Here is a 27883-nt window from a genome sequence, read left to right as displayed (position 1 = left end):
AACCAAAAGAAATTTTGGGTAGATAAATTAAAATTACAATGGACCCTCATTGCTCTGCCTGTCCAAACATGAGCGAGTACTGATTAACGTGTTTCAACCACAAGATCCCAGCTTTAAGGGAGGTACAGATCATTGTGGTGGTTGGGAAGGCAGCCAGGGGGGCAAGAAAGGTCAGGATTAGACCTTAAAAGGTAAAAAGTGACCTGCTGGAATGGGATGTGTGAACGGGGGGAGGGAACTTGCAGGGTCATTAGAAGCGTGGGATGGGCTGGAGACCCTGGAGTGCCCAGCCAGGGGGGACACAGGGAGCTTTGGGAATAGGGAATATAAACTGTTATTCACCTGACATGGGTGTGCCTGCTTGTTTGGGTCACCCGTTCTGGCCAGAGTGTCAACAACCTGTCCTTGGCCTCAGGACCCATCCGGGCCCGTTCCCTGGCACCACAAACGTTTCTCACAGTTTGCAGAGAGACCCAGAGCACGTCTGGCACGGACTGCTGGAAAAGAGCCCAGGGCAGAGCCACAGAGATGCTGGAGGGAGGGGAACATCTCCCTGATGAGGAAAGGCTGAGGGAGCTGGGTCTCTTGAGCTTGGAGAAGAGGAGGCTGAGGGGCAACCTCATCCATGGTTACACATATGTAAAGGGTGAGTGTCAGGAAGATGGAGTTAAGCTTTTTTCAGTGATGTCCAGTGACAGGACAAGGGGCAGTGGATTCAACCTGGAGCACAGGAGGTTCCATGTGAATATCAGGAAGAACTTCTTTCCTGTGAGGGTGCCAGAGCCCTGGGACAGGCTGCCCAGAGAGGTGGTGGAGTCTCCTTCTCTGCAGACATCCCAACCCCCCTGGACACGTTCCTGTGTGATGTGCTCTGGGTGCCCCTGCCCTGGCAGGGGGGTTGGGCTGGATGGTCTCTCCAGCCCCTGGGATCCTGTGATTCTATGAAACAACCGCATCCACCGACATTCCTGAGCCGTTTTCCCCGGCGGGCACAGACACGGGGCGGGGAAGCCGGGCCCCGCTCCCGGGGCCTCCCCCCGGGGCCTCCCCCCGGGGCCCCCGCTCCCCCCCGGCCCCGCCGCCGCCCCGGGCAGCTCCCGTCGCTCCCCGCGGCCCGGAAGCGGAAGGGGCGGGCCGGGCCGGGCGGGCCATGGCGGAGAGCGGGCCGCAGCCCCCCGGGGCCGGCAGCGGGGCGGCGGGGGCCCCCAGCCGCCACGAGAAGAGCCTGGGCTTGCTGACCACCAAGTTCGTCTCGCTGCTGCAGGAGGCGAAGGACGGAGTCCTCGACCTGAAGCTGGTGCTGGGGTTGCCCGAAGGGGGGGGCGGGGGGTTCAGCGAGGGGGCTGGAGCGGGTTTTGGGGGGGGGGGGGAGCGGCGGGGTCCCGGGGGAGCTGGCGGCGGTGCGGAGGGGCTGTGCCTTCTGGCCTCCTCTTGTGCCTTCTGGCCTCCTCTTGTGCCTTATGGCCTCCTCTTGAGCCCTCTGGCCCCTTACCAGGGAGCTGCTCGATCATGGAACCCCAGGCTGGTTTGGGTTGGAAGGGACCTTAAAGATCATCCAGTCCCACCCCCTGCATGGGCAGGGACACCTCCCACCAGCCCAGGTTGCTCCAAGCCCCATCCAACCTGCCCTTCAACACTGCCAGGGATGGGGCAGCCACAGCTTCCCTGGGCAACCTGGGCCAGGCTCTCACCACCCTCACACCAAAGAATTCCCTCCTCATGTCTCACCTCAATCTCCCTCTTCCAGTTTCAATCCCTTCCCCCTTGTCCTCTCCCTCCCTGCCCTTGTCCCAAGCCCCTCCCCAGCTTTCCTGGAGCCCCTTCAGGCACTGGAAGGTGCTCTCAGGTCTCCCTGGAGCCTTCTCTTCTCCAGGCTGAACACCCCAACTCTCCCAGCCTGTCTCCAGAGCAGAGCTGCTCCAGCCCTTGGATCATCATCTCTGTGCCCTCCTCTGGACTCCCTCCAGGAGCTCCACGTCCTTGTGTTGGGGGCTCCAGAACTGGCCCCCACCCTGCAGGGGGTCTCACCAGAGCAGAGCAGAGGGGACAATCCCCACCCTGGCCCTGCTGGTTACACTGCTGGTGATGCAGCCCAGGACATGGGTGGATTCTGGGTTGCAGTGCATGTTGCCAGCTCACTGTGAGCTTCTCCTCACCCAGCACCCTCAAGTCCTTCTCCTCAGGGCTGCCCTCAATTCATTCTCCTCTTAATTATTCAGCCCTATAAAGCCTCCAAGACCTATAGAAGCAGAGAGGGTGTTCTCCCCAGCTGCCCTTTGTCCCCCTGGCACACAGCAGGAAGGGGAGTGTGAGCAGATTAATCTCTGCTGAAGGTTGTCCCTGATGCCTTTAAGCTGTGGAGAAGTGCCCTGTGAATGTGTCTTCTGATCTTTGATGATCTTCACCTAGAGGAAATAACTGTCTTTGTGGCACACGTGGTACCTAAACCTGGACCTTCTCTGTAGGTGATGTTCCTTTGCTGTGGTTAACACAGATATCTCATAGGTGGGTGTCTGAGGGTGCTCTGACCCTTGGCAGGCAGCAAACAAGTGCCAGAAGGCCCTGAAGATGCAAGGGCTGGAGCAGTCTCTTGGCTGTAGCCTTCTATCTGCTCCTCTTCCAAAACTGTTGTCTCTTTAGGACACTTATCTTGCCAGCTGTGCTTACTCTCCTCCCAGCATCGTGTCTGTCAAACACAGGGATGAATCTGCCTCTTGAGGTCTCTATCAAGCAGCATCAGATCAGATGTAGAAAAGACCTTTTGAGTGTCAACTTCACTAAACTGCTGTTGGTCCCACCGAGAGCTCTGCTCTCCTCTGCCCATCCCCACCTCTTTTAGCTGAAGGAGCACGGAATTTTTAGGCTGCCAGATCAGTGTCTCCTAACACGGATGAGGAATGGTGCTTTCTGGACCCACCACAAGTAGAGTTTGGTTTGTGCTGAGTGGGGGAGGTTGGTGGCTGCAGAAAGGAGCAAAGTGGCTTCTTCTTATGGTCCTAATGACATTGAGAGTGTGGCTTTGTAACTTGAGGCGCCGGGACAGGAGAGGTATGAGATGGTGGGCAGAGCACTTGGCCAGGAATTAGTCTGACAGGCAGGAAGGTGTGAAACGTGACTGGGAGTTGAGTGTCTAACCTTTTTGCAGGCTGCAGACACCTTGGCTGTGCGACAGAAGCGACGGATCTACGATATCACCAACGTCCTGGAAGGCATCGGGCTGATCGAGAAGAAATCCAAGAACAGCATCCAGTGGAAGTGAGTGGTGGAGGAGCTCTGGCCCCTTCTTGTCCAGGTCTGAGTGACACTGGACTTAAAATGCCCTGCTCAGAGCAAGGTTCCTCAGTGGTCTGTGCGTGCTGGGCCATGCTGATAGAGGTAATGAGGACAGCTGAGGTATGTCTGGTGTGTCTTTTAGAGCAGAGCTGTTGTTTTGGTAGAAATCAAGTGTTTGCAGCGCCTTGGGGTGGAAGAGATGCCTGTTGTGGCACTGGAGGTGGGGTATGACCCTGCCAGTCAGTGGGATGTAGGAAGATGTACCAGGTGCTGCTGTGCTGGGGGTGTAGAGCAGGTACAGGTGAGGCTTTCTGGGTGATCTGGCCTATGACAGGGGTGGCAGCAGAAGAGGTGGCAGCAGAAAGGAGGTGGCAGCCTCTCTGAGAGGCTGGGGCTGGTCTGGGGGCCTCCAGAAGCTGATGCATGTCCCTCCTTTTTACCTTGCCCAGAGGGGTGGGTCCTGGCTGCAACACCCGTGAAATAGCTCACAAGCTGATCGAGCTGAAGGCAGACATAGAGGACCTGGAGCAGCGGGAGCAGGAGCTGGAGCAGCAGAAGATGTGGGTTCAGCAGAGCATCAAAAACGTGACAGAAGATGTGCAGAACAGTCGATATCCTTTGTGTGACCCCTTGGCTCTGTCCCTGTGTTTGTTTGCTGGGCTGGGAAGCTGAGGGCTGGGTTGGGGCTGCTCGGGGCAGGGGGGTGCTGGGGGCCTCGTGCTGCTGGAGGAGCTGTGCTGAGAGGCTCAAGAGGCAGGGCCTGCCTTGGGAATCAGGGTCCAGCTGGGGAACCAGCTTCCTCTGTGGCACTTGGCTGCTGGTCTGGGTTTTGGAGTGAGAAAAGTTCTCTCTGGCCCATGGGTGCTGCTTTCACAAGTGCAGAGCTGCTCCTGTGGTCACTGCTCTTAGGCTGCCAGCTCTGACAAGGGTGTAGCTTGCAGACCTCTCCTGCAGACCACATCAGGGTCTTCTGGGAATGGCATTCCCTGTGCTCAGGAAGGTAACACCAGGTGCTCTTTGAGTTCTCTGTCTTCAGCTGCAGCCTTTCTCCTTAACCTTGGGAACGTTAGCTTATGTGACACATGAAGACATCTGCAAGTGCTTCACAGGTGAGGAAATGGTCCTGTCCTGTCAGGCTGTCCCAGCTCCTCTCCCTCTTCCAGGAAAGAGGAGACACTGGACCACAGGCTGCCCAAAAGCACCAGGTTAAATATAGTGGGAGCCCTGATGCTAACAGGGTTTGTGTACCACTGAGTTGTAGCTTTCTTGTCACCATCAGAGGGGACAGGTCATTGGGTCACTCATGTTTAAAGTGACACATCTGCTGTTCCTAGGGAAGTCTTTGCTGGGTGTCCCTGTGTGAGTTTGTGTGTTACAAACCCTTCATTCTGAGGAGACAGTGTTCTAATAATAGGAAGTTCATGGCATGGTAGAAAACTGAGTGTCAGCAGGATGGGAGCAGACAAACTGTTCCCTCAGCTGCATCAGGAATGCAAGAGGGAGATAGGGAAGAGCAGGGCAGAAGGGAATACACTGCTCACTGTGACCTCTCTCCCATGTGTGGTGCCTTCCTGAAGCTCTGAGCTGCCCGTAGGAAAACCCACATGTTCTGTCTCTGTGGGGCAAAAGTGAGGAAAACCCACAGGAGTTCCTTCCCTAGTGCCAGTCTTAATGGTGGTTGTGGGACCCAAAGGAAATGCCATCTGAGCTGCAGGGGTTTGGAGCCACAGCTCCTTTCTGCTTGGGTGGACACCCCACCTCTCCTGGCCCCGGGCAGCTGCTGGCTCAGCAGAGATGAACCTGCTTACCTTGATCTCCCCCAGCAGGCATCATCTCATAGAATCACAGAACAGTTTGGGTTGGAGGGACCTGAAAGATCATCCAGTTCCAACCCCCTGCATGGGCAGGGACACCTCCCACCAGCCCAGGCTGCTCCAAGCCCCATCCAACCTGCCCTTCAACACTGCCAGGGATGGGGCAGCCACAGCTTCCCTGGGCAGCCTGGGCCAGGCTCTCACCACCCTCACACCAAAGAATTTCCTCCTCATGTCCAACCTCAATCTCCCTCTTCCAGTTTTCATCCCTTCCCCCTTGTCCTCTCCCTCCCTGCCCTTGTCCCAAACCCCTCCCCAGCTTTCCCTGGAGCCCCTTCAGGCACTGGAAGCTGCTCTAAGGTCTCCCTGGAGCCTTCTCTTCTCCAGGCTGAACACCCCAACTCTCCCAGCCTGGCTCCAGAGCAGAGCTGCTCCAGCCCTTGGATCATCATTTCAGTGATCACTTTTTGGGGGCAGGGGTTGTGTTTTCAGCTTGATGGTGCTTGTGGCCAGATAACTCCTAACAGTCTGGAAGAGTTTCCTGCAGACCAGCAGACAGCTTCTTGCTTGGTTGACTGTTTTGCATGTCACTGCACCTGGTCTTTGTAAACTGGTTTGTGTCTCAAGTCAGACCTCACCAGAACATGCAGAGAAGGTTAGATACTACTTGAGTCAAAGCCAAATTCCTCCCAAAACAGGCTTGATCCACCTTTTTCCATTGTCTGTTCAGCATGTGCCCAACTTTGCTATCTGAATATTCCTTATATTTTTATTTTTGCTTCTCAGAAATGCCTGAGCCTTGCAAAGGGTCTTTCTTGGACCCCTTGTGTTCTTGAACTGTGGTGCAGGCTGAATTTCAAAATGAGTTAGGGCTTGAAGGCCTTTGTGCTTGGTCTCTTGTCAAATATGGATTCCTCAATTGGATTAATTAAAAAAAAGTGAGAATATATTTGCTTTTAGTGACTGGGGAACAGAATTTTGGTGCTGGGGTGCATTTTGCACTTGCAGAGTCAAAAAGGGGGTGGAAACACTGTACACTGGTTGGAAAAGTGTTTGATGCAGCTCTCCAGGGAGACAGAAATGCAGCCCCTGGGTTGTTGAAGCTTGCAGGTCTTAAAGCTCAAGTCTTGGAGCTTCATTATGTGCTTTTAATGCCTCTTCACAATGTTTTTCTGAAGTGCAGCTTTGTGAAAGGAATCCCATTTTACTGACAGCTCCTGTGGTATTTTTAATCCCTGCCCCTTTTGCTGAGCTCAGCTTTGCCTGTCTGAAATGACAGGATGTTCTCCCTTCTGTCCACTCTCTGTCCTTGCTCTGGGGATGTTGATTATCAAGTGCAGCATCATGCAAATGCCAGCAAAGTGTGAATTTTAACCACAGCAGAGCTCAGACATTCAAAGTGAAAGCTGCAAAGGGGCTCCAGCTGAGTGTGTCTCATGGTTGCAGCACCAGTGTTTTCTCTGTTCATGTTTTCTCTGGTTAAGTGCAAACCCAGATATGGACTCTGGAAGTTTTTTGTCAGTGCTTAATCATCCTCAGAGCAGTTGGTGCCCGTGGTGACTGGTCTGTTTTCACAGGTGACACCCTCCTGGCCATTCGAGCCCCCTCAGGCACACGTTTGGAGGTTCCCATCCCAGAGGTGAGTGAGAAATGGGTGGGCTGAGGTGGGGGGGAGGGATGAGGGGTGTCAGGGTGGGGTTTTTTGCTGGATTGGCCAGGCTGGGAGTTGGCAGTCAGGGGGTTGATGGGGTTAGGGGAACTGGCAACCCAAGGAAGGCTGCAGATATTAAAAAATTGCCAGGAGATTCTGTTGTTTGGAAGTACATGAGTCATGGCAGGAGCACCAGGGGACTGGGTAGCCCTGGGAGTTGGGAATTGTGTGTGGAATTATGCTGAGCTGTCTGAGTCACAGCATCCTTCTGGTTGGAAAAGACCTTTAAGATCATCAAGTCCAACCATAACCCAACTCTAACAACCATTAACCATAACCCAACTCAAACAACCATTAGCCCAACTCCACCAAGCCCAGTGCTCACCTGTGTCCCTCAGCACCACATCTATGTGGTTTCTAAACCCCTCCAGGGATGGAGATTCCACCACCTCCCTGGGCAGCCTGGGCCAGTGTTTAATGACCCTTTCAGGGAAGAAGTTTCTTCTAATCTCCAATCTAAACCTCCCCTGGAGCAACTTGAGGCCATTTCCCCTTGTCCTGAAAAGATGCACAGTTTTATCAATGCTGACTCATTCAACTTGGGATACTTTCTCTTTGCTTCATATGTCTCACTTCCATGTTTTTGCTAAGCAAAGGGGGCCCTGACTGTGACTAACATCAAGCCTGTCACGTGGCAGGTATTAAACTTGGTAATCCTGACTAGGTTCAAACACCAAAGGCAAGAAAGAGCATTCATCTATTTCCCAGTGTTCTGGTGTGCCAGAAAATTATTAGAAGTGGGTGCCAGAAGGTCTCCTATGGAATGTGAAAATGCAGTCATTGTTTTACCTTTTATCTCCTGTTCCCTGACACATTCTGTGCACTGAGAGCTAATAATAGACTATGTAGCCATTTTAAGCTGAAAGAGGAGGGATTTAGGTTGGACATGAGGAGGAGATTCTTTGCTGTGAGGGTGGTGAGAGCCTGGCCCAGGTTGCCCAGGGAAGCTGTGGCTGCCCCATCCCTGGCAGTGTTGAAGGGCAGGTTGGATGGGGCTTGGAGCAGCCTGGGCTGGTGGGAGGTGTCCCTGCCCATGCAGGGGGTTGGATCTAGGTGAGCTTTAAGGTCCCTTCCAACTCTAACCCATTCTATGATTCTATTTTTTTCATCTCATTTTTTGCTGTCATACTCAAGAGCTGAACCAAGCACCTGGCACTTGGAAAAGGGCCTTTAATGTCAGGTTGTGTTTTGCTTTTGACTTCCCTCAGGGCCTGAATGGGCAGAAGAAGTATCAGATCCATCTGAAGAGCACGAGCGGTCCCATTGATGTTCTCTTGGTGAACAAAGATGCCTGCAGCTCTCCTCCTGTCGTCCTGCCTGTCCCTCCCCCTGAAGACCTCCTCCAGTGCCAGGCAGTTGCCCCCTCCAAGCCTCAGATCCCCCCACTCACCCACTTCCAGGAGGCATCTGTTCCCAGCACCACCCGGCCCTCCACCCCCACCCCCACCACCACGCAGGACCACGGCCCTCCTGCCCAGAAGGCCACCAGCACAGGTGGGTGGGAGGCTGCAGGTGGCCCCTTGGCACCTTTGTCTTTTCTTGTGTCTGGAATGGTGGGGCTGGGTGTGTTGATGATGGGAATCAGGCTGGAAAGCAGAGGGTTGGGCTGGGGTGGTGCCAGCCTGCAGGAGCACTGGTGGGGGAGGGACTCGTCACGCAGAGCAGTGATCAGCAGAAGTTTGCAAAAGGGTCTTTCAGAGACTCAAGTTCAACTTTCACTTTGAAAAAAGACTCAGAAGTGCCAGGTGAGGTTGGTTGTGGCTTTGTCCAGCCAAATTTGGAAAGCCTCTGGTGGTGGCAATCCCCAGCTTCCTCAGCAAGCTCTTCCAGCACTGCAGCCTCTCATTGAATTCCTTTTTCCTCACGTCTGGATCCTTTGAGCTCCATCTCGTGCCTGTTAAGCACGTTACATCATTTGGCACCACTGAGAAGATTTTAAGTCCTGTAACTGCCTCCCAGGCAGCTGCAAGCTGCTGTTTCCCTGCCCTTAGACTTCCCTCTGCCTGCCTGCACAAGCCCAGCTCCCTCCACCCCTCCTTGCAGGTCATGTCCCTCAGACCCTTGACCACCTTGGTAACCCTCAGCTAGATCTTCTTTCTTGAAGTGGAGGGTGGCCAAAGCTGGACACAGCCTCAGCCCCAAGGACAGTAACTTCCCTCAGTGTGCTGGCTGGTGTAGCTGCCCACCCAGCCTGTGGGAATTCCTGTGGGAATGTGCTCCTGCCTTTCCTGCAGCCTGGCACCACCAAGGGCCTGGGAGATTTTGCTGGGTGAAAGCAAGAAGCCTCCTCCCTCTGGAGCTGCCTGTGGCCAGCATTGCTGGCTGCCAGGAGGTGACATTCCCACCTGTGTCTGTGGCTCTTCCAGAATGTGTCCCAGCAGCAGAGTCCAAGAGCACTGGTGACTTTGACCCCTTGGGTGACCCAGGGTTGGACACCCAGCCCCTCCAGTCCTCTGCCTCCCTGGACAGCAGCTCCGTCCTGCCCAGCCCCTCTGCCTCCTTCGAGCCCATCAAGCCTGACCCCACTGGAAGTGAGTACCCCCCTGTCCCACCTGTGCAGGGCAGGCTGCTGGCCCTGCAGGAAGGAGCCAGGCTCCCTCCTGCCCTTGCTGTCTGCAAGGGGTGAGTTGGCATCTCCTGGGAGGGTGCTGGGGAACCTGGTGAGCAGGTGACTGTTCTGTGTCTGCTGTTCTGGTGCTCTCTGTCACACCCCTGCTAGGAAGTCTGCAAGGGAGGCTTGCATGGCACACAGCTCTCTGGTTGTATGTATGAGCTTCCAGTGCCTGACAGGGCTCCAGGAAAGCTGGGGAGGGACTTGGGACAAGGGCAGGGAGGGATGGGATGAGGGGGAACAGTTTTAGGCTGAAAGGGGGGAGATACAGATGAGATACTAGGAGGAAATTCTTTGCTGTGAGGGTGGTGAGACCCTGGCCCAGGCTGCCCAGGGAAGCTGTGGCTGCCCCATCCCTGGCAGTGTTGAAGGGCAGGTTGGATGGGGCTTGGAGCAACCTGGGCTGGTGGGAGGGGTCCCTGCCCATGCAGAGGCTTGGATCTAGATGATCTTTGAGGTCCCTTCCAACCCAAACCAGTCTGGGATTCTGTGTTTAATCCCTTTCAGTCCCTTCTGTAGTGCTAGGTCAAATTTTTGAGTCTGGATGAACCTACCAAATTTCCAGCCATGGCCCAGAGCACCTTTGTTACTTGTGGGGAGTGTTCCTTTATTAGGAGAGCTCTAGTCTCTGTTTTCCTCCTTTTCTCAGGAATACTTCCTATGTCTTTAGTGATCTTGTGGTCTTAATCCCTCAGTGTATATTTGGGGAGCTCCTTGATGTGCTTGGTGAGGTGGAATGGGCTTTAAAAAAAGGAACATTTGAGCTTTCTGCCAGGAAATGACAGGCTGGCCTGAGGACAGAAAAGCATCCTCTGGGGAAGACACACTTTAAGACACACTTTGGCTTTAGGATTTTGAAGGCTCTCTCCACTGCAGAAACACTCTAGGTTAGAGAGTTAGGGCTAGAAGAGGAAATCCTAGTCAAGTGTAGTTTACACAGAGCTTTTTTTTCACTTCTCTGCTGCTGGTGTGTCTGAGAAAGCATGAGGTGTGTGGCTTCATCTTGGAGTAGCCTTGATGAGCCTGTAGTTTAGCACATCCCAGAGGGCCTCTCTAGAGGCAAGTCCTTGTCCCACATGAGGTAAATGGAGGTGCTGTGTGGGTGCTGATGCTGGGTGAGGCTTCCAGACAGGCAGTGTCTCTGGAGCTGCTGCCTGTGAGAACAGTTGCATGTCCCAGGGCTCCCTCGGGTCTGTGTTAAAGTAGTTGAGCTTAGGAATTGTCTTGCTGCTCATTTGAGCAGAAATAGGTCCCATGGGGTGTGGGAGCAGAGTTCCTGGGTGGCGTGGGATGATTTGGGTGCATGAGGAGTGCAGGAGGACAGTACCTGATGGTGCTGTGAGGCATTTCAGACTCTTCTTGTAACTGGTTGGTTGTATTTGCAGTACTGGAACTGCCCAAAGAGCTGTCAGAGATGTTTGATCCAACAAGAGGTATGTTCACTCCCTGACCATGGCTTTGTTCCATGCCCAGCTACCCCCAGAAGTGGGACTGTTTGTTTTGTTCACTCCCTTTGGGATCACTGTGGGGATGTGGTTTTGTCAGGTGCTTGTTGGTGGCTGCTGGGTCTCTCCTTGTAGTGAAGCACTCTTAGAATTACTGCTTCCTGGATGTATTTTTCTGCCTTCACGTTGCATCTGTGAGGTTGCCCCACCAGGTCTTTCCCAGCCCTGTGCCAACACCAGTCTGTGCTCTGCCTTCCCATGCTCCTTGTCCAGCTTCTTTGCACACCAGGACATTCCCTGGTAGTCTGGTTTCAGCTGGGGCCTGCCCGAGGCTGACCCAAGCAGATCATTTAGGAAGGTCTCTCTCCAAAGCATCCTTCAGTGGTTTTGGTGTGGCTAGTGATTTTGGAGCAGTCTGGAATGTTGTTCCTTGTGTTGGGAGTTCTACCAAGGAATGTCACTGCCTCATGATGGAACAGACTCAGCCCTAAGGGCTGGAGAGGTGAAGGATTTTGCTCTATACTGGGAAACTCTTTATCTGCACATTTATTTCCCTCCCATGCTGGCAGAATTCCTCCCAGCCAGGCAGAGCTGAGGACACACCACTGAAGGGTGGTGGCAGGAGATGTGCAGCAGCACTTCTTACACACAGGTGGCACTTCCACAGAACTGGTTCACCTTTGTGTAAAAACCAAGCCCCAGGCCCAAAGGCACACACCCTGTGCTCTGCAGTCAGCCTGGAGAGCAGCTCCTTGCTCAGCACCCACTGCTGGAGGCAGGGGAGAAGGTCCTGGTGGTGACTGAGCACATCTGAAGTCTGAACTTGACTTCACGTGAGACACAAGCTGCTGCCAGCCCCACCCCCTGGGCAGGAGATGGAGCTTAACCCAAACTAACAGGATGAAAAAGGAGATGTGTGCTGGCTGGGGGGGGGGGGGTGTATGCTGGTTTATGGACTATTCCTCCCAGTTTGGAGAGGGAGGGGAGAGATCCAGGAGGGAAGGATTCTCAGGGAGTGGAGAAAAGCAACACAACAGAGCTCAGAGCAACAGGGTGCTCCCTGCAGCCCCTCTCATCCCTGTGGGATCCCAGCAGTGTTCCCTGGCACTGGCAGCTGCTCTCAGGCAGTTTAAGCTGCAAGAGCCTGAAATTCTTCCTTAGTGTTTTGCACTGGAATTACTTTTTCCGCATGGTTTTCTCTTTCTTTTGAATGGGTGCTTAATAACTGCTGGTTTCCAACACATATCCTGAAAAGAAGCAGAATTTCAACACACAAATACACACCCTGTGATATTACCAGCCCTGAAGAATGCAGGTTCTGCATTTAATAACTGTTTATTGAAGCCAGTATTATTCCTGTCTAGTTGCTTAGCACTGAAATCCTCTCATCCCATGGCACGTGGTTTCCTCTCCTCCAGGGAACTGTGGATCAGTGTCTTGAAAATGGGCTGGTCTGGGTTTGTTCTGTGAAAGCTGATTTCAGGTTTGGGCAGTATCTCTTCAACCCAGTTGGACTGAGTCAGATATTCATCATCTTAACTTGGACTGAGTTGGATATTCATCATCTCAACTTGGCAAAGTGGGAGAGTTATTCAGAAAGTTGTTCTCAACCAACTTGGAGAAAAGGGGTTGTTGGCTTGCACACACTTTGGCTGCTTATCTCTCTGCCCTTCAAGTGCCTCACCAGCCTGCTAGCCAGGAGTGACAACTCTGGAGGAGGGATGACATTCCAGGGATAATTAATGGCCCATGAAGGGTGGACACCCAGAGCTCAGATGTTCATTCCACTTGGCAGTGAGCAGCCAGCCAGTCTGCCAGGGCTGGATTAGCCCTGCAAGGGGGGCAAATTAGGGGGACAAAGGACACAAATCTGGAGGTTCATTACTTCTGGAATAGCTCGTTTGTTTGTTGTATTTTTTTCCCCACTCTCAGCAAAGTTGGTGGGTCAGGCTCTACCAGCTCAGATTCTGGTGAGTGGTGAAGAGTCCCCTTGGCAGTGCAGGGCTGAGACAGTGAAGCCCCTCACCTGAAGGAGCCAGGCATGTGGTTGAACTGAAGCAGGAGGAGACCTGCAGCATTTTCTGGCATAGCTGGAACTGTTTGACACCCATTTCCGTTTGTCCCTGGCAGGAGCCTGCTTTGGCCACTGCCTGCTGCACACACTGTGTCTTGGCCAGGGAAGGGACTACAAGGGTGAGGACCACCCTGGGAAGGGTGGGATGCTGCCCAGGAGCAGATCAGGAATGCAAAGCGTGTTGTCTAACTGTGCCTGTCTCTTCCCCAGAATGTATGAACTCTGAGCTGCTGGAAGAGCTGATGACCTCTGAAGGTGAGTCCTGGAGTCTCTCCTCCTGGTGTGGCCTCTCCACGGGAGGAGAACCATCCTGGGTGGCTTCACCCAGCCTAGAACCTTGCAATTCCAGACTCCCCCTCATCTTTCCTGGGCGCTGGAGACAGACTGTTCTTATTGTCCTGCCAGTCCCTCAGAGGGCCTAGGACAGTCTGGCTCTTCCCTATCACAAAGCTGATTGGAAGCAACCTCAGAAGCTGTGGTGGCTGAGGTGGCCACGGGGATGCCCTGCAGGTGCTTGGCTGGCTGTGGGAGTGCTGGGTTTGGTGACCACCCCTGGGCTTCTCTTTCCTCAGTGTTTGCTCCCTTGCTCCGCCTCTCCCCGCCCCCTGGAGATCACGACTACATCTACAACCTGGACGAGAGTGAAGGTGTCTGTGACCTCTTCGACGTGCCTGTGCTCAACCTCTGACTGCTGCCTGTGGCTGTGACCCGGCCAACACCGACTGTTTTGTAACTCTCTGGAAAAAGTGTCTATTTTTGGATCCCTTTTGTGCTAGAGCTCCAGAACTGAGCGATTCAGAGGTGCCCTCCTTTGGACTCAGAACCAAGAGATGTGGACGTGCAGGCTGGGAGCCTCCCCACAGCTTCTTCCTCTCCCTCGGCTGCACGTCTGAGCTCCACGTGCAGCTCATCCCACCGTGTCTCTCCCTCTCCACTGGATCCTGGGCCACCCTTCAAAGGGTCTGTCTTCTGAGTGTGCCCAGGTCACCTGCAGAGTTTGCCCCTGTGCCTCTCTTGAGCTTCCTCAAAATCTGCATGCCTTTGGTTTTTTTCCTGCACTCCCAGAGGCACTTTGCACCTCCTAGGTACCAGCTGCTCCAAGGAGCCCTAATTCCATGGTCAGTTGACAAGTAGGTAGCTAGATATCTCCATGGGAGTGGTTCAGGTTTGGGGTGGTTACATTGCTGAGCAACAAGGAGGAGGGAAAAGGAAAAACAAAAAAAAGGCACCAAAGTGTCTCTGTTTCTTCCAGTGACTCCAGACCAAGCTAGGATGTTTTACAAGGAAAAAAAAAAAAAAAAAGGAAAAAAAAGCAAAAAAAAGCACTTTTTTTTAGCCAGCTGTGCCTCCTAGTGGGACTCAGGAGTTGAGCATTCCTGGTAGGACCCAGGGGCTGAGTGTTTCCCTGCTTGTGCCTCAGCAGGAGCACTGTCACCAGTGTCACCAGCCTGCTGATGTGTGGGCCCAGGGGCTCCAGCTCCTTGTTCAGCAGCTGTGCTGTTCTGCAGGGCTAAAGAAGAGGTGCCAGTATGGTTTTATTTTTTATTTTTATGTGTTTTGGTGTTTGTTTTTTTTTTTTCTGAGTGATGTTTGAAAGGATGAGACTGCTCCAGCTGGTGCCTGCAAGGTACTCCAGGTCCATCAGAGCCTGCTCATACTTGCCAGTAGCTGTCTTCTCCAACCATTGCACTTGAGCCTTCAACTGGCCAAATGGTGACCAAGCAGTAACAATCCAGTAGTAATTTCCCATGACAAGTTATGTAGGTGTTGTCAAAATAGTGCTTTTTTTCCTCCCCTCTTTTCTCTCTGATCATCTGCTCAGGATCAGGTTTCCTGTACATCTGAGTTTGCTCCTCCAGTGTCCGTAGCCACACTCCCCACTCCTGATCCTGGGGCAGGTCTCTCTTTAGGGTGATGTTTTCTCTGCATCATTTTTCCCTGTTGGGTCCCCTGCTGTGTTCAGGTGGGGCCAGTCTTGGACCCTCTGCAGTTGGACTCAAACGCCCTGATGGGTTTCTGTTGGATTTTGCAAGCCCCCAGGTGCTTTCTTGGTCAGGTGCTGTATTTGGGTGTCTTCAGTTTTGCACATCGTCCTGCCCACGGGCTGGAAGCAGCTTCTCCCACCATCCCTGCTCCTGAAGAGAGGGCCAGGACACTGGCTGCCCATTGCAGGGAGGTGGTTTGTAGCCATCTCCATAGCCCACTGTGGGTGTTTCACTTCTCCACTTGGCTGCTCACCACCAGCGAGCCCCACAACCAGCTTGGGGTGCAGGGTCCTCAATTCTTGGAGCCCACGGGGGTGAGAACACGATTTCCTTGGGACCTGCGTCCTCCAGGTGGCTCCTTGGGGTGTCCCATTCTCGGTGGGAACTCTTCCAGAAGGGCTGTTCCTCTCTGCAGCCCCGGCATCCCCTCTGGGAAGGAATTCAGGAGGACCGAGGGGATGCTCTGCAGTGGGACCCCACCAGGGGGAGAAGTCCCAGCCCTGCTGGAGCCAGCCCAGCCTTCCCCCTTGGCAGGGAAGTGGATCCAGACCCCTCAGCCCAGGGCTTTCCTGCAGCTCCACCTCCGTGTTCTGCCAGACCCTCACCCTCCTTCCAAGCGTTTGTCTTCACCTCCAGTTCGACCACCTTCCCAGAAAATAAAATAAAAAAAGGACACCTACTGAAAAAGCAACATTGACAGCTGCAGATGAACTTGGATTCCTATATAAAGATTATTTTTATACTTTTTTTTTTTTTTTTTTGCAAGGAAAGAAAATTGCCTGTAATATTTGTACAGTGTTCTCTGATGTGAATAAACACCAAAAAAAAAAGAAAAAAAAGAAAACTAAGCCAACTTTCCCAGAGCTTCCCCAACTTTGCCAGGGTTCCAACTTTACCAGTTTCCCCAACTTTCCCAGAGCTTCCCCAACTTTCCCAGGGTTTCCCCAACTTTACCAGTTTCCCCAACAACTTTCCCAGAGTTTCCCCAACAACTTTGCCAGAGTTTCCCCAACTTTACCAGTTTCCCCAACTTTGCCAGAGCTTCCCCAACTTTGCCAGAGCTTCCCCAACTTTGCCAGGGTTTCCCCAATTTTACCAGTTTCCCCAACTTTCCCAACAACTTTGCCAGTTTCCCCAACAACTTTGCCAGTTTCCCCAACTTTACCAGTTTCCCAACTTTCCCAGAGCTTCCCCAACAACTTTCCCAGAGTTTCCCCAACTTTACCAGTTCCCCCCACTTTGCCAGTTTCCCCAACAACTTTCCCAGGGTTTTCCCAACTTTACCAGTTTCCCCAACTTTGCCAGAGCTTCCCCAACTTTCCCAGGGTTTCCCCAATTTTACCAGTTTCCCCAACTTTCCCAACAACTTTGCCAGTGTTTCTCCAACAACTTTGCTAGGGTTTCCCAGACAACTTTCCCAGAGTTTCCCCAACAACTTTACCAGGATTTCCCCAACTTTACCAGTTTCCTCAACAACTTTGCCAGGATTTCCCCAACTTTACCAGTTTCCCCAACAACTTTGCCAGGATTTCCCCAACTTTACCAGTTTCCCCAACTTTGCCAGAGCTTCCCCAACTTTGCCAGAGCTTCCCCAACTTTGCCAGGGTTTCCCCAATTTTACCAGTTTCCCCAACTTTCCCAACAACTTTGCCAGTGTTTATCCAACAACTTTGCCAGGGTTTCTGCAACAACTTTGCCAGGGTTTCTCCAACAACTTTGCCAGGGTTTCCCCAATTTTACCAGTTTCCCCAACTTTCCCAACAACTTTGCCAGTGTTTATCCAACAACTTTGCCAGGGTTTCTCCAACAACTTTGCCAGGGTTTCCCCAACGTTACCAGTTTCCCCAACAACTTTGCCAGGGTTTCCCCAACTTCGCCAGAGCTCCCCCAACCCCGCTCTCCCTGGAGGGCCGCGGTGCCGGCCCCATTCCCGGCGGGAAGGCCCGTGGAGGTGGGTCCTGCCCCGCGTCAGCTCAGGTGAGGGGGCCGGGCCTGCTCGGGGCCCCGGGAGGCGGCGACGACCCGGAACTCGCGGGGCCCGAGCGATGCCGCCGCCCAAGGACGTGGTGAAGATCGCCATCCAGATGGTGGGAGCCATCCCGCAGCTGATCGAGCTGCAGCAGGTACCGCCCGGCGCCCCCGGCCCCGCCCGCGCGCCCCGGCCCCGCTCACGGCCGCGCTCTCCGCTTGCAGAACAAGCCCCTCGCCGCGGTGCTGCGGGACGTGTGCGACGCGTGAGTGACCGCGCGGGGACCCCGCCAGCCCTGCCAGCCCCCCAACCCTGCCAGCCCCTGCCAGCCCCCCAACCCTGCCAGCCCCGCCAGCCCGTCAGCTCCTGCCAGCCCCGCCAGCCCCGCCACCCCTGCCAGCCCCTGCCAGCCCCCCCAGCCCCCCCCAGCCCCGCCACCCCCTACCAGCCCCCCCAGCCCCCCAACCCTGCCAGCCCCCCCAGCCCCCCCCAGCCCCTGCCAGCCCCCCCAGCCCCCCCAGCCCCTGCCAGCCCCTGCCAGCCCCGCCAGCCCCCCCAGCTCCCCCAGCTCCCCCAGCCCCGCCAGCCCCTGCCAGCCCCCCCAGCCCCTGCCAGCCCCTGCCAGCCCCCCCAGCCCCCCCAGCCCCTGCCAGCCCCCCCAGCCCCCCCAGCTCCCCCAGCCCCGCCAGCCCCTGCCAGCCCCTGCCAGCCCCCCCAGCCCCTGCCAGCCCCCCCAGCCCCCCCCAGCCCCCCCAGCCCCGCCAGCCCCCCCAGCCCCCCCAGCCCCGCCACCCCTGCCAGCCCTGCCAGCCCCTGCAGCCCCCCAGCCCCGCCAGCCCCTGCCAGCCCCCCAGCCCCCCCAGCCCCGCCACCCCCCCCAGCCCCTGCCAGCCCCGCCAGCCCCCCCAGCCCCTGCCAGCCCCTGCCAGCCCCGCCAGCCCCTGCCAGCCCCTGCCAGCCCCCCCAGCCCTGCCAGCCCCCCCAGCCCCTGCCAGCCCCCCCAGCCCCTGCCAGCCCCTGCCAGCCCCGCCAGCCCCTGCCAGCCCCTGCCAGCCCCCCCAGCCCTGCCAGCCCCCCCAGCCCCTGCCAGCCCCCCCAGCCCCTGCCAGCCCCGCCACCCCGCCAGCCCCCCCAGCCCCCGCCAGCCCCCCCAGCCCCCCCAGCCCCGCCAGCCCCCGCCAGCCCCACCAGCCCCCCCAGCCCCGCCAGCCCCCCTGGCTGGCGCTGTGCCTGTCCCTGCGGTGCTGTGCCTACCCGTGTGTCTCTGTGCCCACCCATGTGGTGCTGTGACCATCTGTGTGTCTCTGTGACCTCCCATGTGGCCCTGTGACCATCTATGTGGTGCTGTGCCCACCCATGTGGTGCTGTGACTGTCCCTATGGCGCTGTGCCCACCCGTGTGGCTCTGTGCCCACCCGTGTGTCTCTGTGTCCACCCACGTGGCTCTGTGCCCACCCGTGTGTCTCTGTGCCCATCCCTACGGCGCTGTGCCCACCCGTGTGGCCCTGTGGCTGCCACCCCGGGGGGTGACCCCGCGCGGTGTCCCGCTGTCCCCAGGTGGAGCCTGCCCAACGCCGAGCGCTACGCCCTGCAGTACGCGGACGGGCGCCAGACCTACATCACCGAGTCGGTGAGACCCCCAGCCCTGCTGCCCGCGCCCCCCGGGCCCGGCACCCGCCCCTCACGCCTCCTTTCTCCTTCCAGAACCGCCGGGAGATCAAGAACGGGAGCATCTTGCGGCTGACCACCTCCCCGGTACTTCCCTGTCCCCCCGTCACCCGGGCCGCGCGCTCGGGTGGGGCGTCCCGCTGCCGCGGGGCGACGTGTGCCGCTCCAAACCCTCTGCCTCGCTCCGGGACTTCTGCCTCGGGACAGCTCCTCACACCCTGCAGAAGCACCACGGGGAGGAGACCTGTCTCAGCCCTCCTTCTCCCTTGGCAGAGCTTGGGGGAGTTTGAAGAGAAACTAAATCATCTTGAGATGCTTTGGACGTGTGGGCCAACTCATCAAGCGCTCTTAGTGTCTTGCCAGCTTGTCCTCCTTCCTCAGCTCCTCCTCGTCTCTGCTCTGGTTGGCTCTGTCTCTTGGTCCAGCTCCTCCAACTCTAGCCTGAGCCTCCTTCCAAACCTCATGCTTAAGATCTTCCAGCCTTCTCCAGCTCCTCACTGTCCTTCGATGAGCCCCTTTGGCTTGATTCTTTCCTTCCTGGTAGGACCAAGAAGCAGAGCGGTTATACAACGGGATCCAGAGTAACAACTCGGATGTGAAGACTGACTCACTGAAGAAGCTTGCAAGCCTCTCCCAGGACGTTACCTTCGCTCAGGAATTCATCAACAGGAATGGCTTGAAGCTCATCTTCTATATTGTGGAAGAAGGAAATGCGTGAGTACGAGGAGAGGACTTTCCTTGCAGCTCTTGACTTTTCTTCTCCCTGGCTAATGCTGCCTGAGCTCCAAGCTGGGCCTTGGGGTGGACCCTGCTCGTGACCCCTGTGCTGTGGCACGTGGGCTGCTTGGCTCTGCAGGCTCCTCACCCACAGGCATATGGCTGTGTGCCCACACCCTGGCAGTGGGAGAAGGTCCTCAGGGGTCTGGGGTCCTAACTCCTCCTGTCTGTGTCCAGACTGGAACCTCCCATCCCTTTGCTGGCTGGGTCCTCTGCAGCCCCATGGGTTCTGCTGCCAGGAACCCCCCGTGATCATCCTTGTAGCTGCTCCCACCCAGATCATCCCTCTGCCCAGCTGTTTTAGCTGCCACAGGTCTACAGGCAGCTCGAGAAGACGCTGGTGGCCAAACTGGTGGCTGCCTGACTCGGGTCAGGATGTGACAGTGCATCTCCTCGGAGCTCCTATCACTCCACAGAGGATGTGGAGCCCAAGACCAGGCAGCTGGGTCTTGGGAGCAGGGGTGGGGATCTGGGCTGGCCTGGCCTTCCCCAGGGCTTGCCTGTGTGATCTTTGTACTGTGGTAACTCAGCTTTCCAGAAGCTGTTGAGCTTCCCCTGCCTCCACTTCCTGGGATGACTAAGTGAGAGTCTGGTTTCTCACCCAACAGTCTCTCCTTCCTTCTGCTTGCTGCTCTCTGCTTCTCCAGCTCTATCTAACGTACCCACCAATGCCCAGTTAATCCCTGTCTTATGGTGGTGACTGTGGGGTGTCTGGACCCTTCCTCATTGCCTTTGCTCATCTGTCCCTCCAGTACAGGGGAGATGCTGGCTCATACCTTGAAGGCCTTCATGGAGCTGATGGAGCATGATTTTGTTTCCTGGGAGACACTTAGTGCAGCCTTCATCAAGAAGGTGAGCACCTTCTGCAGGCTCCACATGCCCTTGGTGTCCCTTGTTGCTGGTGTCACCAGGCTCAGCCCATCGATGGGTGGTTTTGTGTCTTCTAGATAGTGAGTTACGTCAACATGAACGCGGTGGATGCATCTGTCCAGCAGCTCTCCTTGTCTATCCTGGAGAACATGGTGCCCACCAGTCCCCTCCTCTTCGAGCTCGTCAAAAAAGAAGTGACGCTGGATCGTCTTCTCACCCACCTGCAGGTGTAAGTGGAGAGCCCAGAGCACCCTGTGCCCCATCCCAAAGCCACCAGGATCATGGAATCATAGGATGGTTTGGGTTGGAAGGGACCTTAGAGATCATCAGGTCCCAACCCTCCTGCATGGGCAGGGACACCTCCCACCAGCCCAGGTTGCTCCAAGCCCCATCCAACCTGCCCTTCAACACTGCCAGGGATGGGGCAGCCACAGCTTCCCTGGGCGACAAGGCAACTTGTTCCAATGCCGATTCCAGGATGAAGCAGTGGAAGGGATTTCTCCAGGTCTTGCTGACTCTCCCTGGCACAACATATTGTCCCTTCCTGAGCAACGTTGGGGAGATCAGCCTGTCCTGTCCCCGCTGCTGGGGGAGGGATGGACTGTGGTGGGAACCATCCTGTTTCCTGGTCAGATCCCTTCATTCATGGCTGGTGTTGCTCAGATATCTTGGTTCTTCAGCTGACCTGCTGGTTTGCTGGGGTTGGCTTTCCCTTCCCTGTCCTGGTGTGTTGAGGAACAGTTTGATCCCTGCAGCTTGTGGTGGTGGTGCTGGACTGGACAAAGTTGGTTAAATCCATCACTCAGGCAGGTTCTCCTTCTGCCCTTTGTGCTGCAGAACAGGGATCGTGAGCCACTCCAACTTCTTCTTCCTCCTCTTTCTCATACCTCTGCACCTCTTCAGCCTGGAGGTTTTTCTCTCTCAAGAATGGAGAGGCTCATGCCCAGGCAGGAGTCTTCTGCTCACCTTTGGTTTTCCTGCAGCTCCAAGATGCTGCACCCATGAGTGTGTGTAGAGCACCGTGATCCACCCCTGGGTGCTCTGTGGGGACCATCTCACCCCCAGTCCTGTCAGCAGCTTGTGGCTCCAGAGCTTCTCTGGGTTCCCCAGCCCTGCGTAGTGAAGGGGGAAGAGGACCCTCAGAGCTGGTGACTCTCCCCATCCTCCTCCTTCTGCAGGACCAACACCCAGCTGCAGCTGAAGGCCATGGCCCTGCTCATCGCTCTGCTGCTGGCTGCCCCCGACACCGAGCGGCGGGTAAGGGGCTGCTCTGCATGGGCAGGACCAGGGTGACAGCAGGGTGGTGGCCCTGCAGATCCACCCCCATGGCGAGGGTGCTCTGCAGAGAGGCCTCCACTGCTTCACACCCCTTGGAGTAGTTACGGGGTGATGCAAGATCTCAGCTGACAGGAGAAGTGTCACAGCTGGTGGTGGCACAGTGGCCGTGATGCCCAGCAGCTGGCACACCTGGGCTGTCCTGGCCAGGACCCCTGTGATGGGGTCTTGGGCAGCTGGGTCCTCTGCTGTGGTGTTTGTGTTGTCTGGGGTGGTGGGGCTGTCAGAGGTGCCCGGAGATGTTTGGAGTCAGTGTCCCTGCTCTGCCTCTTCTCCTTGACTGATACAACCTGTCCTGGCAGCCTGGTGGGACAGGATCTGTTTGAGCCACTGTGGGGTGGGCTAGGGCAGGTCTCCTGCTCACCACTGTCGCACCTGAGACTGCCAGTCCCTTTCTGTCCTCACCCTGCCTGTGGTCCAAAGCCAGGCCTAGCAGGGATGGGGACCTTCTAGGGGAACTCAGGATTTTGTGGGAAAGAGGGATGTGTGGAACTGGGGAATGTCTCACTGCCGCTTCCCTTCCTAGGACATGATGGACTACCTGAGGGAGAAGAACATCAGGCAGTTCATCCACAAGGTGAGAAGCTGGGTTCCTCTGGGGACGGCTCTGTGCTTCATCCTCTGTTCTCCTTTCCTGGCCTCCCTGTCCCCCCAGCCTTTGGTGACCGTGCTGGCTGGGTTGCTGCAGGCCCCACACCCCTTCCGTGGTGACTCCCATGGATGCTGCTGTGCTGGCAGCCGCGTGCCCAGGGTTGCACCTCCAGCCGCCTGTGGTTCTCCTGCCCCGAGAGGAGCTGCCTCCTTCCTGGTGCTCCTCCGAGCAGCAGCACCTGCCAGGCTGTGGCTGTTGGGGCTTGGAGGAACCAGGAGCAGCAGCCTGGGGGAACCTTCTCACTCACGGTCTCCTGTAGAACATCATCCACAGCTCTGAGCCCCTGGGGGACGAGATGGCCCATTACCTGTACGTGCTGCAGTCCGTCAGCCTCAACCTGCGCGAGCGCCGCATGAGGACCTCCATGGATCCCTACTCCCAGGTCTGGGAGCGCTCTCCTGGCCAGCCTGCTCCTGAGCTCTTCCCCTCCGCGGGGGTGAGGTCCTGGGAGGACCTGCTTGCGTGGGGCTCACCAGCATCCCCTGCCCTCCACTCTCCCTCCAGGAGCAGCGGGAGCTCCTCCAGTCTCTCCGCCAAGCGGCCTTCGAGCCGGAGGGCGAGGCGCCCGCCGGCCCCTTCAGCACCGAGCGCCGGCGCTCGCTGTGCGCCAAGGAGTTCCGCAAGCTGGGCTTCACCGTGCGTCCTCCCCCGCCCCCTCCCGTGCCGCATCCGCTGCCCGGCCTCGGTGGCACCTTCTGGTGGCTCCCCTAAGCCTGGTGTCCCTCCTGACGGGTCACCACGGGTGCCGCGGAGCTGCCGGGACAAGGCAAAGCCCGTGGCTGCGCCAGGAGGACTCGGCTGCCTGGAGAAGAAAGCAGCAGGCGTTCAGGTGCATCCTGTTGTGTCCTCCTAGAACAACAGCAACCCAGCAGAGGACCTCCGCCGTGCCCCACCAGGCCTTCTTGCCCTCGACAACATGGTGTACTTCTCCAGGCACACCCCCAACGCCTACAGCAGGGTGTGTGCTCTCCCCCAGAGACCTCCCTGGCAGAGAGGTGCTGGTGGATCTCCACCTTCTTTTCCTCCCCTTGTGACCCATCCTCGGCCAGCCCCAGGCCCTTCTGGCCAGCTGTTGCCCTGTTTCAGATGGAGCCAGCTGCTCCTGGTGGGCAGGAGCAGCCCCTTGAGGCTGGTGGCACTGAAGGGTCCCCATAGTGTTGTGCCCAGTTTGGTTTCCAGGCCTTGTTCACCGGGATGGCCATTAGGAATTGGCTGGATCCGGGGGGACACCTCCTAGGAAGCTCAGAAGGAGGGTGGGGTGTCTGAGCTGGGGCAGTTCTCCTCGTGTGACACAAGGCAACGACTGTCTCCTCCAGTTTGTCCTCGAGAACAGCAGCCGGGAGGACAAACACGAGTGTCCCTTTGCCCGAAGCAGCATCCAGCTCAGCCTGATCCTCTGCGAGATCCTGCACGTCGGGGAGCCCTGTACGTGTGTCCCCTCCCTGCCCTGCTGCAGCGGTGGGGACAAGCTGCCAGGCCTGCCTGCCTGGGGCCACCAGCCTCTGGCGTGACCGACAGCAGCCATGGGGAAATCTGGGGTAAACTGGGGATTCTGGTGTCACCATCTGTCCTTCTCACCGCAGGCTCGGAGACGGCTCAGGCCTTTTACCCGATGTTCTTCGGGCAGGATCATTTCTTTGAGGAGCTCTTCTGCATCTGCATCCAGCTAGTGAACAAGACCTGGAAGGAGATGCGAGCTACCCAGGAGGACTTTGACAAGGTGTGAGGGGATGCTGGAGCTCTAGGTGGGAGCCCTGGGGGAAATTCAGGGACTCTGGGGATTGTCACCAGGCTGGGGGTGACAACCTGGGCCCCAGATGAGAGCCCTGGAGAAACTATGGGGCTCTGGGGGTTGTCACCAGGCTGGAGGTGACAGTCTGGGTCCTAGACAGGAGCCCTGGAGAAATTCAGGGGCTCTGGGGGTTGTCACCAGGCTGGGGGTGACAACCTGGGCCCCAGGTGAGAGCCCTGGAGAAACTATGGGGCTCTGGGGGTTGTCACCAGGCTGGAGGTGACAGTCTGGGTCCTGGACAGGAGCCCTGGAGAAATTCGGGGGCTCTGGGGGTTGTCAGTAGGCTGGGGGTGAGAATCTGGGCCCCGCAGGTGCTGCAGGTGGTGCGGGAGCAGATCACCAGGACCCTGTCCCTCAAACCCACCTCCCTGGAGCTCTTCAAGACCCGAGTGAACGCGCTGAACTACAGCGAGATCCTGAGGCTGCGGCAGACAGAGCGGCTGCACCAGGAGGAGACGCTGGCTGTGCCCGTGCTGTGCGTGGGCGGCGGGCAGGGGGCCCGGGGGGCCCAACGTGGGGCTCGGGGCGGGGAGGGTCAGTGGGCACCTGCTGGACTGGCCGTGTCCCCCAGGGCTCAGTTTTGGGTTCAGACCTAGATGAGGGGATGGAGTATTTCCTAAGGAAGTTTGCAGATGATGCTAAGGTGGGAGGAAGTGTTGATCTGCTCAAGGGTAGGAAGGTTCTGCAGAGGGACCTGGACAGGCTGGATCGATGGGTCAAGGCCAGTTGGATGAGATTCAACAAGGCCGAGTGCCGGGTCCTGCACTTTGGTCACAACAACCCCAAGCAAAGCTACAGGCTTGGGATGAGTGGTTGGAAAGCTCCATGGTGGAGAAGGACCTGGGGGTGCTGGTTGACAGCTGACTTCACGTGAGCCAGCACTGTGCCCAGGTGGCCAAGAAGGCCAAGGGCATCCTGGCCTGCATCAGGAATGGTGTAGCCAGCAGGAGTAGAGAGGTGATCGTGCCCCTGTACTGGGCACTGCTGAGGCTGCACCTCGAGTACTGGGGTCAGCTCTGGGCTCCTCACTGCAAGAAGGATGTTGAGTTGCTGGAGCAGGTCCAGAGGAGCTACCAAGCTGGTGAAGGGTCTGGGGAATTAAGTCCTGTGAGGAGAGGCTGAGGGAACTGGGATTGTTTAGTTTGAAGAAGAGGAGGCTGAGGGGAGACCTCATTGCTCTCCACAACGGCCTGAAAGGAGGTTGTAGGGAGGTGGGAGTTGGGCTCTTCTCCCAAGTGAATAAGGACAGGACCAGAGGAAATGGCCTGAAGCTGCACCAGGGGAGGTTTAGGCTGGATATTAGAAGGAATTTCTTTACCCAAAGAGTGGTTGGACAGTGGCACAGGCTGCCCAGGGAGGTGGTGGAGTCACCATCCCTGGATGTGTTGAAAAGAAATAGAGATGTGGTGCTGAGGGACATGATTGAAGCACTGAAGGGGTGGATGAGGTTACGGTTGGGGCACTTAGGTTGTGGTTGGACTTGAAGGTCCCTTCCAACCAGGATGATTCTGTGGTTCTGCTGCCCCTCTCCCCAGGGAGCTGCGCGAGAGGCTGAAGCCGGAGCTGCTGGAGCTGGTGCGGCAGCAGCGGCTGCTCCACCTCTGCGAGGGCACCTTGTTCCGCAAGATCAGCAGCCGCCGCAGGCAGGGTGGGTGCTCTGCTCCTGGGCAGGGGGCTCCAGGCCTTGTCCCCGTGTCCCCTGCCACCGGGGAAGCCACAGTTCACCTGTGGGGGAGCAGCGGGTTGGGCTCCCTGGACGCCCAAACCCCCGGGGTGGGGCCGAGGGGTGTGCAGCTCCTGCCAGGCTTGGGGGCCTCAGCTGAAGGTTCTTCCATGGTCCTTCTGCTGCAGACAAGCTCTGGTACTGCCGCCTGTCGCCCAACCACAAGGTGCTGCACTACGGGGATGTGGAGGAGGGGGTGTGCTCGCCCCCCATCGAGAGCCTGCCAGAGAAAAGTAGGTGGTGGGGAGGAAGAAGAGAGTGGGAAGGAGGGGATTGCCCACCCCGGCTGTGATGTCCTGGGGATGGCTCAAGGTGGGAGCTGGGGAAGGGGAGAGCTCACAGCTCCTCTGCTCGCCCCAGTTCCTGTGGCCGACATGAAGATGCTGCTCGTGGGGAAGGAGTGTCCACACACAAAGGAGAAGAGCTCTGGGAAGCAGAACAAGGTCAGCACCTCCCACCCTGGCCCTCACAGCTCCCTCCCCAGCTGCTGATGGCTTCTGGCGGTGGGTGGGTGGTGGCAGGTTGGGTGGTTTCATAGATGGTGGCATGTTTTTGACAAGACTTGAGGCTGGAGACCTCCTGGGCGTCCTGGGGGGCAGAGGAGGAGGCTGGGAGGCAGCTCCTGCTTGGAACGCCACTCGGTCCAGCTGAGAAGCCAGCTCCCCCTGTGCTGTCCCCACAGGATGTCCTGGAGCTGGCCTTCTCTGTGGTGTATGACGTGGAGGAATATTCCCTCAACTTCATTGCCCCCACCCGCTACGAGGTGAGCTCCATGCTGGGGTGGCCAGGGTCAGCTGGCAGGGTGTGTGTGTGTGTGTGTGTCCCCAGGATGGCAGCCAGCAGGGGGGTCCTCTGACTGCCCAGAGCTGAGGACAGAGGTGCCCACACTCCCTTCCCCCAGTTCTGCCTCTGGACAGATGGGCTGAACGTGCTCCTGGGCAAGGAGATGACGAGCGAGCGCACACAGACCGACCTGGACGTCCTGCTGTCCATGGAGCTCAAGCTGCGGCTCCTGGACCTGGAGAACATCAGCATCCCTGACACCCCCCCTCCTGTCCCAAAGCCCCCCAGCAGCTTAAACTTCTGCTACGACTTCAGCCACGCAGAGCAGTGAGTTCCTCCCTGTGCCCCGTCCCCCCTCCATTCACCCCCCAAAATCAAACTTCTTCCTCCAGGCTCTGTCCCCCATCTCCTGCCCAGAGGGACAAGCCCAGGTGCTGCCTGTCCCCTGCCCATCACCCCCACCCTTCCCTGCCTGTGTCCTGCCTTCCTGCGACAGCACAGGGCTGAGCCACAGTGAGTCAGGCTCCTGTTCCAGGGGGGTGACCCAGCTGCTTTGCCCCCCGTCATGGGCAGGTGACAGAAAATATCTTCCAGACAGCCCGACCCCTCAGTGCTTTGGGCAGAGAGGGCAGGGCTGCGGGCAGGAATAAAGGTACGGGCAGCACTGGGACACCTGGAGGGGGGTCAGTACTGCAAAGGTACGAATCTGCACTCCCTGTCAGTGGGGGGGATCCTTTCTGGACAAGAAAGGGGTTAGAAGAGGATAAAATGCCCCTTTCATATCATGAATCCCCTGGGTTTGGCAAGGAGACGCCATCTCCAGAGCACTGGGCGCCTGCCCAGCACAGAAACGTTGTCCTGCTCTGCCCTGGCTGCTCCCACTCAGGCTATAGGGGTGCTGAGGGTACAAACCCCTCTCCCAGCACCTCTGGAGCTGGGTCAGGGCTCGCTGCCACCGTGCCTGGTGTAAGGAGGAGATCCCGGGGCTCCGTCCTTATTACCCGGCGTCGTGCCAGTCCTGGTGCCTCCCCCAGCCCGGGTGGATCCTCGCACACTCCAGCCATGCTGCTGCACTACTGCACCACCACAAGCTACCTCCTCCCCGGGCCCCCCCTGCCCCCTGTCCCAAACCTCCTCCTGCCTCTGGCTTCTCCCCGGGGTGTTGGGGCAACAGCCACAGGGCGCCGGGGCTGCCCCAGCCTCCCGCCCGCGGGGACAATAAACACGTGTGGGAGAACTCGGGGCTCTGTCCTTGTCCCAAAGGGGTTTTTTTTTTGGGGGGAAAAGGGGCCAAAGCAGGCAAGAGCGGGGTGGTGCTGCTCTGTGGGAGCTGCAGCGCAGAAGCGGGAAGAAACCTGGAGGAATGGCCGGCAGGAAGATGTTGCTGCTGTGGAGGAGCAGG

At 57.2% G+C, this 27883-nt stretch overlaps 3 protein-coding genes across 9 annotated transcripts in view; all 3 read left to right on the top strand.

Moving 5' to 3' along the window:
* PSKH1 (protein serine kinase H1) overlaps nt 1–27883 on the top strand; it is a 95141-nt gene that overhangs the window by 50431 nt on the left and 16827 nt on the right. The window contains exon 5 of one of the 2 annotated variants that reach the window (XM_051629385.1): nt 7783–7835. The exons of the other annotated variant lie outside the window; for it this stretch is intronic. The gene's annotated coding sequence lies outside the window, so the exon portion shown is untranslated. Of the gene's footprint in view, nt 1–7782; nt 7836–27883 lie in introns of those variants that run through there. 2 annotated transcript variants of the gene reach the window in all.
* On the top strand, nt 1150–15761 carry E2F4 (E2F transcription factor 4). 2 transcript variants are annotated; one of them, XM_051629389.1, is made up of 10 exons: nt 1150–1297; nt 3146–3255; nt 3723–3884; nt 4339–4382; nt 6665–6726; nt 8007–8292; nt 9165–9329; nt 10795–10842; nt 13139–13183; nt 13501–15761. In XM_051629389.1, the coding sequence occupies exons 1-10, from the start codon at nt 1151–1153 to the stop codon at nt 13614–13616; spliced, it is 1185 nt and encodes a 394-aa protein (XP_051485349.1). In that variant the 5' UTR covers nt 1150; the 3' UTR covers nt 13617–15761. The 2 variants fall into 2 exon arrangements, with proteins under 2 accessions (XP_051485349.1, XP_051485350.1); XM_051629390.1 differs by lacking the exon at nt 10795–10842.
* ELMO3 (engulfment and cell motility 3) lies at nt 16930–27718 on the top strand. Of its 5 annotated transcripts, XM_051629349.1 has the most exons (21): nt 16930–17036; nt 17107–17147; nt 18439–18511; nt 18586–18636; nt 19094–19263; nt 20079–20178; nt 20274–20425; nt 21034–21201; nt 21375–21453; nt 22058–22108; nt 22443–22565; nt 22688–22819; nt 23037–23141; nt 23500–23608; nt 23767–23903; nt 24287–24450; nt 25511–25623; nt 25827–25931; nt 26059–26141; nt 26381–26461; nt 26600–27718. In XM_051629349.1, the coding sequence occupies exons 1-21, from the start codon at nt 16959–16961 to the stop codon at nt 26810–26812; spliced, it is 2328 nt and encodes a 775-aa protein (XP_051485309.1). In that variant the 5' UTR covers nt 16930–16958; the 3' UTR covers nt 26813–27718. The 5 variants fall into 5 exon arrangements, with proteins under 5 accessions (XP_051485309.1, XP_051485311.1, XP_051485308.1 ...); XM_051629351.1 differs by lacking the exon at nt 21034–21201; XM_051629348.1 differs by lacking the exons at nt 16930–17036; nt 17107–17147 and having other exon boundaries at nt 18138–18511.

The sequence above is a fragment of the Apus apus genome, chromosome 11 (assembly GCF_020740795.1).
Source record: "Apus apus isolate bApuApu2 chromosome 11, bApuApu2.pri.cur, whole genome shotgun sequence".
NCBI lineage: Eukaryota > Metazoa > Chordata > Aves > Apodiformes > Apodidae > Apus > Apus apus.
This window is presented reverse-complemented; position numbering and strand designations above follow the sequence as displayed.

What these genes read in the sequence shown, in the direction of transcription:
- ELMO3 (XM_051629348.1), top strand. Translation starts at nt 18,239, where the DNA reads ATGTGGTGCTGTGACTGTCCCTATGGCGCTGTGCCCACCCGTGTGGCT. An exon ending in CCATGGATCCCTACTCCCAG is followed by an intron (nt 22,566 to 22,687) that starts GTCTGGGAGCGC and finishes CTCTCCCTCCAG; the next exon opens with GAGCAGCGGGAGCTCCTCCA. An exon ending in ACGCTGGCTGTGCCCGTGCT is followed by an intron (nt 24,451 to 25,510) that starts GTGCGTGGGCGG and finishes CCCTCTCCCCAG; the next exon opens with GGAGCTGCGCGAGAGGCTGA.
- E2F4 (XM_051629389.1), top strand. Translation starts at nt 1,151, where the DNA reads ATGGCGGAGAGCGGGCCGCAGCCCCCCGGGGCCGGCAGCGGGGCGGCG. An exon ending in GAAGATGTGCAGAACAGTCG is followed by an intron (nt 3,885 to 4,338) that starts ATATCCTTTGTG and finishes AACCTTGGGAAC; the next exon opens with GTTAGCTTATGTGACACATG. An exon ending in CAAGCCTGACCCCACTGGAA is followed by an intron (nt 9,330 to 10,794) that starts GTGAGTACCCCC and finishes TTGTATTTGCAG; the next exon opens with TACTGGAACTGCCCAAAGAG.